The sequence below is a fragment of the Acomys russatus genome, chromosome 11 (assembly GCF_903995435.1).
Source record: "Acomys russatus chromosome 11, mAcoRus1.1, whole genome shotgun sequence".
NCBI classification, from domain to species: domain Eukaryota; kingdom Metazoa; phylum Chordata; class Mammalia; order Rodentia; family Muridae; genus Acomys; species Acomys russatus.
In genome coordinates this window covers 58588767-58596635 of record NC_067147.1, presented here as the reverse complement: position 1 = coordinate 58596635, position 7869 = coordinate 58588767, and the positions used below count along the sequence as shown (strand labels likewise).

General features: G+C 47.3%; 1 protein-coding gene across 1 annotated transcript in view; it reads right to left on the bottom strand.

The window, feature by feature from the left end:
- Slc26a8 (solute carrier family 26 member 8) overlaps positions 1-7869 on the bottom strand; it is a 55332-nt gene that overhangs the window by 12244 nt on the left and 35219 nt on the right. The window contains exons 9-14 of the mRNA XM_051153434.1: positions 7305-7452; positions 6250-6363; positions 5069-5146; positions 1353-1448; positions 327-433; positions 178-247 (exon numbers count right to left, since the gene is read on the bottom strand). Coding sequence (XP_051009391.1) covers positions 178-247; positions 327-433; positions 1353-1448; positions 5069-5146; positions 6250-6363; positions 7305-7452 — 613 coding nt within the window. The remainder of the gene's footprint in view (positions 1-177; positions 248-326; positions 434-1352; positions 1449-5068; positions 5147-6249; positions 6364-7304; positions 7453-7869) is intronic.

Here is a 7869-nt window from a genome sequence, read left to right as displayed (position 1 = left end):
GTCTGACATGCACTGATGGAGGAGGCCAGAGTCTCTCACTGAAATACAGAGTTCTATGATATTCAGCTTGCCCAGGGGCTGTCCCGCCTCCTACGTGCTGAGGTTCCATCGGGTTCCGAGGAACTGGCACTGGCTTATCCATTGAGCATCTCCCCCGTCCCTCGGCCGGCTTCTTACCTCCCGGTACTCGTTGATGTTTCTGTAAATGTTGGTGTTGGGGATCTGGCCCAGGACGAGGATCTTGGTTCTGGAAGGAAATGTGCTGTCTTAGGTCCCAGTGCCCTTGCCTTGCTATGGCTGTCCTCCACCCACCAGGGTCTGCATACCTGTGTGAACGAACAGTGATCATGAAGAAAGCAAAGACTAGGGAGATGAGTAGTCCAGCATCTAGTCCCAGGAAGATCGCAGAGGAAAATGTCACCATCCACACGGCCTTGTGGGAAAGGGTTGGAGTGGGAGGAGACTGACTGTGAGACTGAACAAGACAGAGACGTGCCAGCCCCATCCTAGACAACTTGGCCCTCGAGGCTGCCTAGATGTTCTCTGATGGATTCCTGATCACCTCTTCCTTTATTTCTTTCTCACAATGTCAGTGTCCCCATGTACAAAATGAAGACAAATGTTATCTACTTTGTGGGATGGTAGGATGGGTTGACACAAGAAATCAGACACTGCAATCTAGTCCTTTCTGATCCAAGTCAAAAATGGTGGCCGGGTGTGGTGGCGCACACCTTTAATCCCAGCGCTCGGAAGGCAGAGGCAGGTGGATCGCTGTGAGTTCGAGGCCAGCCTGGTCTACAAAGCGAGTCCAGCATAGCCAGGGCTACACAGAGAAACCCTGTCTCGGAAAAAAAAAAGAAAAAAAATCAGAACTCACTGAATGATTGTTAAGCATTTGTAATAGTTTTTATTTGTTTGTTTGTGTATGTGTGCCCATGATGGTGTGGTGGCCATATATGTGTGCATAGGTGAGTGTACATGTGTGTGTACCCGCATGTGGAGGCCAAAGGAACCGTATACTTTGATTTTTGAGGCCAGGTCTCACAGTGGCCTGGAGCTCCCCATAGGCTAGGCTGGTGGCTGGCAAGCCACAAGAATCCCCCTGCCTCTGCCTTTCCAGTCCTGGAATTCTAAGTTTGTGCCACAATGCCCAGCTTTCTTACATGGGTTCGGGGTCTTACGTGGCAAGCACCTACTGTCAGAGGCTCCTTGGCTGTCCCTTTTGAGATGCTCAGGGATGCTGCCAGTGCTCTGTAGGCCTACCTGCAGCTCAGCCCTGGCTGAGGACTCTGCTCCCCTGCAGGCCCCAACTCCATCCTTCCTGTCCTCCCCTCGGGCACATGCATACTCACACAGTCATACTGGTTCTGCCTCCACAGAGTGGGTAAGTCGCAAATGGTTTCAAGGTAGGGCACCACATTGCTCAAGATGATCCCCGCCAGCACAGCCTGTGGGGAAAGATAAACCACCTAGATCTCCCCTCAGGGACAAATTTCCAAGTCCTCACAAAGGAACCACAAAACTAGCCTTGCCTCTAGAAATGTTACACTCAAGCTCTGACTCACGGCTCAAAACAAAACAAAACAGAAACAAAACAAAACAAACAAAAAAACAAAAACAAAAAATATAACACTCACCCACCCACCCACCCAACCAAACCAAACAAACAAAAAACCATTTTTCTCTACTCTTCCAATGTGCTAAGCCAAGGTCAGGGGTGGCTGAGTCAGCCAGAATACTGGCTGCTTTCTGACAAAGCCCAGAGAGGACAACACAGATACAGTGGGTCAGTAGACAAAGTCAAATACGGCTTCCTCCTCCTCCACCTCCTCCTCCTCTTCTTCCTCCTCCTTCTTTTTCTTGGAGACAGGGTCTCTCTGTGTAGCCTTGGCTGTCCTGGACTCCCTTTGCAGACCAGGCTGGGCTCAAACTCATAGCAATCCACTTGCCTCTGCCTGCTGAGTACTGGGATTAAAGGCCTGCATCACAACACCCAGCTTGGTTTTTGTTTTTGTTTTTAAATAAATTGATTTTACCTAATTTTTAAAAAGTATTTTTATTCATGTATTTTATGTAGATGAATTCTGTCTTCATGCACACCAGAAGAGGATACCAAATCCCATCACAGATGGGTGTGAGCCACAGTGTGGTTGTTGGGAATTGGTTTTGTTTTGTTTTATTTTGTTTTTCAAGACAGGATCTCTCTGTGTTAGCCTTGGCTGTCTTGGACTCACTTTACAGACCAGGCTGGGTTCAAACACTCAGCGATCCACCGGCCTCTGCCTGGCTGGTTGCTGGGACTTGAACAGGATCTCTGTAAGAGCAGCCAGTGCTCTTAACTACTAAGCCATCTCTCCAGCCCTCTGCAGCCAAACTTTATACAATGTCAGAAAGGTGTGGTGGGAAGGACAGCACCTCCATGCCACAGAGGTCTTTCTTGTAGAATTCTTTTTCCTCCTCTATCTTTCTTCTTCTTCTTCTTCGTTTGTTTTGTTTCTTCAGACAGGGTTTCTCTGTGTAGCCTTGGCTGTCCTGGAACTCGCTCTGTAGACCAGGCTGGCCTGGAACTCAGAGATCTGCCTGCCTCTGCCTTCCAGATACTAGGGCCACCTGGTTGGATTTGTTTTCTTTTAACTGGAGGAAAGGAATGGCTACAGGAAACAAACCTCATCAGAAGGCCATGCACAGTGAAGCTGTGTCCTTCCTGAACAGTAAGGTAAAACATTTATTTCATTAAAAATCAATTACATCCCTACATAATTTCATTTTAAAAACTCTTTGTAAAAAATAATTTATTCTTTTTTTTAAAATGTACATTGGTGTTTTTCCAGCATGCATGTCTGTGTGAGGGTGTCAGTTCCCATGGAACAGGAGTTACAGACAGTTGTGAGCTGTCATGTGGGTACTGGGAATTAAACCCAGGTCCTTTGGAAGAGTAGCCTGTGCTCTTACAGCTGAGCCATCTCTCTAGCCCCTTAAAACCTTTCTTGTTTCTTTGAGACCAAGGCCTCTCTATGTATCCCTGGCTCCCCTGGAACTCACTACATACACAGACCAGGCTGGCTTGCAGTCCTCTGTCTCTGTATACCAGGTACTAGCATTACCATGCCTAGTCCCCAGGCTTACATTCCATCATCAAAGAGGCAGCCAGTGCTAGCACTCTGAAATGTTCTGTATATTTGGGGCATAAACCTATATTATTGCTTAGAATCTCTTGGTTACAGCCATAATAAGCACACATAATATGGCGAAAGGTCAGGTCATGTTTTAAACAAAAGAGATATAGTCAAGCAGAGACATATCCAGCTGAACACAGAGCAAAAAAGTCAACCTGCGGGCCCACTCTTCTAATACCAGGAATAACTAAGAGGCTGTGGGATAGCAATAGAGACTGCAGAAAATACAGAGGGCATGGGCATACATTAAATGTCTGAGTCTTAGGCTGGAGAGATGGCTCAGTAGTTAAGAGCACTGACTGGATTCCCAGCAACCACATGGTGGCTCAGAACCATCTATACTGGGATCTGATGCCCTCTTCTGGCCTGCAGGTGTACATGCAGACAGAGCACTCATACATGTAAAATAAATAAATAAATCTTAAGTGTCTGAGTCTCAGGTTCCTACATCTGAATCTGTTTTTGCCACTCATCACTAAATCTCCATACCTAAAACTGATTTTATAGCTTAATGAGAACAATCATATTTGTGTTTCTTTTTTGTTTGTTTGTTTTTCTTTTCTTTGTTTTTGTTTTTTGTTTTTTTCAAGACAGGTTTCTCTGTGTAGCCCTGGCTGTCCTAGACGCATTGTATAGTCCAGGCTGGCCTTGAACTCATAGCAATCCTCCTGCCTCTGCCTCCCAAGTGCTGGGACATAATTGTGGTTTTTGGCCACTCACTATGAACTTAACATGAGCTTGCTTCACATCAACATACACATGTGCTACATAGAGACATGGATTTCTCATAACCATGTTTACTGTCTAAACTGAAGATGGAGGCACTGCCATGATTCCTGCTGTGGGTTGTGTCTGTGGGTTGGTCCATGAGTGCTTTAGGGTGTACCCGTGCAAGCGTGCGTGCATATGTGTACCCAGAGGACAGAGGGACCCCTCAAGTGCCCCACTCTGTCATTCTTCACCACACTCTCCTGAGACAAGGTCATTCACTGAACTGGAAGCTCACTAATTTATTTATTTATTTTTAAAGCTAGACTGGCTAGTCAGCAAGCCCCAGAAATAACCCTGTCTCTACCCACCTCCTTCCAGCACTGGGGTTACATGTTGCTACAGCTAACTTTTACATGTGTCTGGATATCTGAACTCAGTGCCTCATGCTTGTACAGCAAGTGCTCTTACCCACTGAGCCATCACCCTGTCTCTAAAACGTTATTTTAAGAAAAAAGGTTAGAGCTACCACTGGGAACCACACAAATGCAATTCTCTGCATGGATGCTCTGCCGAGATGACGTCTTTCTTTTTTTAATGGTTTATTTATTTCTATGTGTATGGGTGCTTGCCTGCATGTATGTATGTACACCACATGCATGCGGTGCCTGAGGCGGACAATGAATCCCCAGGAACTGGAGTTAGAGGAAGTTATGAGCTAGCCGGGCGTGGTGGTAGATTTTTCTGCAGAGCAAATAATAGCTTATCTAAAAATGCCTCTTAGTTTAGGAGGCAGAGGCAGGTGGATCTCTGTGAGTTCAAGGACAGCCTGGTCTACAAAGTGAGTCCAGGAAAGCCAGGACTGTTACACAGAGAAACCCTGTCTCGGAAAAAGAAAGAAAGAAAGAAAGAAAAAAGTTATGAGCCCCCAATCACTCGGGAGGCAGAGGCAGGTGGATCTCTGTGAGTTTGAGGCCAGTCTGGTCTACAAAGCGAGTCCAGGACAGCCAAGGCTACACAGAGGAACCCTGACTTGGAAAAAAAGAGTTGTGAGCTGCCATATGGATACGAGAACCAAGCCCCTGGCTCTTCTGCGAGAGCAGCTGGTGCTCTTACCCGCTGAGCCACTCTGCAGCCCCAGACTCCACTGTCCCTGCCTTTCCCGACTCACCGGAGCCACTTACGTTAGGCAGGTTGTGGAAGAAGCTTCCCATCTTCACCATGAGCAGCACCATCACACCTGCGCCTACCAGAGATGCAAACTGAGGAGATAGAGCTGGTTGAAGAGAAACCGTCAGGAGCGTGTTGGTCCCTGTCTGCAGCTGAGGCCTTCTGTTTGCTGAGAAGCATGCCATTTGTTTTGTTTTGCTTTGTTTTTCTTGAGAAGAGTTGGGGGTTCAGCACACGTGCGTTTTAGGATCTCAGTGAGGTACTCGGACACACAGTAGGTGCTTCATGAGTGTCATGTGAATGCTGTCTGGGAAGTTTCCGTTTCCCCTGGAACCCTATTGTCACAGCTTGGAACTATGAAACTCCTAAGATATGGCCAGTCCTCACACAACTTAGAAACCCTCCTCCCTTAAGCAGACACTTCACTGACAGCCCCAAGGTCTGCCCGTGGTAATTCCTGTGTAGATAAGCATCCCACCTGTTCCTGTGTTGCTGGGGACTTTGACAACTTCCCGTCTTCCGGGGTGCTTCATCTTTTCTTTGTTTGTATTTATGTGGATGACTATTTGCCTGCATGCATACATGTGCACATGTGCGTGCCTGGTGCCTGAGGAGCCCACAACTGGAGTTATGGACAGTTGTGAGCCACCTGACATGGGTGCTGGGAATCAAACCCAGGTCCTCTGTAAGAGCAGTAAGTGCTAGTAACCACTGAGCCACCTCCTCAGCCCCACATTAGGGCTGGAGATGAGTGGTTGCTGGGATTACAGGCATGTGCTACCATACACCCCCTCCCAATAATAACTTTTATTTTGTTTGTTTTTGTTTTGATTTGTTTTTTGTTTTTTTGAGACAGGGTTTCTCTGTGTAGCCTTGGCTGTCCTGAACTCACTTTGTAGACCAGGCTGGCCTCGAACTCAGAGCCATCGACCTGCCTCTGCCTCCCGAGTGCTGGGATTAAAAATGCGTGCCACCGCACCAGGCTCCCAGTAACCTTTAAAGACAAACTCTGAGCAAAATTAAGGTGAGCGTGGAACCCACACTCTTCCCAGAGGTTCCCCACTGACTGGACATCACTGCGAGATCAACCCAGATGAAGCCCTTCTATGAACAGACATGCAGACTGACATGTGGACAGACATGCGTCTCTTTCCTTATGTGGACACTCCAGACGTAGGATTCCTTTTCAACACACCTGCTGTCTTCCTCCAGATTTGTCTTGGATTATAGTCCTGGCCACAGCACCCGTAAACACATAAGATTTGAAAAAGGAACTGACCACGTTGCAAAGGCCGATGGCTATTAAATCCTGTGAAGAAACCGCAGAGTCTTTGAGTCCACTTTTTGTTGAGGAATCTGATTTTGAGCTAGAGATCCATTGTTTTGTGAGGGTTAGGGTTAGGGTTCTTACAACATGTGGACGCAGCCTCGGGGAGCACACAGGGAGGGCCGATCTGATTTTCCAGATTAAGTTGTGTCTCTACCCTCATTTCTGATCATAAGGGAAATCCTTTCTGCAAGTAATAAAACTGATTCTTGCCTTTTTCCTCTTTCTCACAACCCCTGGGACTCGGACTCACAGAGAGAGCTCAGTGCTGGCCTTTCCCCCCTACTACACTAACCTAGTCTCTGGCTAAGACACCGCTTGCTTCTGTGTCCCTCTTGAGTTCTAGGGAAAGGACCACTTTCAGAGTAGTTGGATATTTGTCCTAAAAAATAAAAGCAAAAGCCAAAAGACAAGGCATTGTATTAATGACAGGTACAAGCAGCCTGGTTTGTATGTGCTATCCCATGGCACCTGTGCCCCAGCATGCATCTGGCTTCTGAGGCCATAGGGAAGGGAGACAGGACCTCGGCTAACTCAGTAGCACCATGCCATATGCTATCATTTGCTATCACCCTGTTTTAAGACAGGGTCTCATGTAGCCCAGGCTGGCCACACTTGCTACATAGCTAAGGCTGGACTTTGACTCTTCACCCTGCCTATACTTCCCAAGTGCTGGGATAACAAACATGGGCCACCCCACCTGGTTACTTCTTTTGCCTTTGTGTACCATGACTCTAGAGGAATAACACTTGTACAAATTCAAGAAGGTTTAAAGTTACGCATCCTCCACTTCTCAGAAACCTTAAGTGATTATGGTCCAGATTACGGTCCAGGTAACTGGCTAAAGAGGAACGGCATCATCATGTTGGCGGAAGGCAGAAGGCGACAATCATATTAGAACAAGGACAAATGGGCACCCTCACCTGGTTGGAATTGGTTCTGTAGTTATGGAAGCTGGCAATCTTCTTGCCCAGAGATATGAGCAGAAAGGAGCTCACTAAAGATAAAGACATGGCTTGTAAAATAATTCTGTTAAGAAGGCCAAACTGTGGCGTCTCAGGGAGCGCAAAGCTGGAAGAGAAAAGAGGAATTACTGCTGGACAGCAAGACCAGATGTTCCTGACTGCACCTCTCCCACTCCGTCCTCACGTCAGGCACACCTCACGCTCCCTCCCCACCTTTTTTTCCTTCTTAACAAGTAAAGGACAAACAGAGCAATGGAGGCAGCAGCTTACCAAAGCAGCCAGCTAGTGGAGCCAAGTTACAAAGTCCATCAAAACATCCTCAGGGGCTCTCTGGTCCTAGTTCCCACCTCACAGTGAGGGCAAGTACCAGGTATGAGTGGAGGAAATGTTCCTGCTACTGAGGACACCTAAGATGCTGCAGAGCTAAAAGGTCCCAGGAGTCCCTGTCTAGTCACTCTTCAGGACAGGGCTCTGCTTACTGCCCCTCATTCAGGCACATACAAATCCCAACCACATCTTCTAT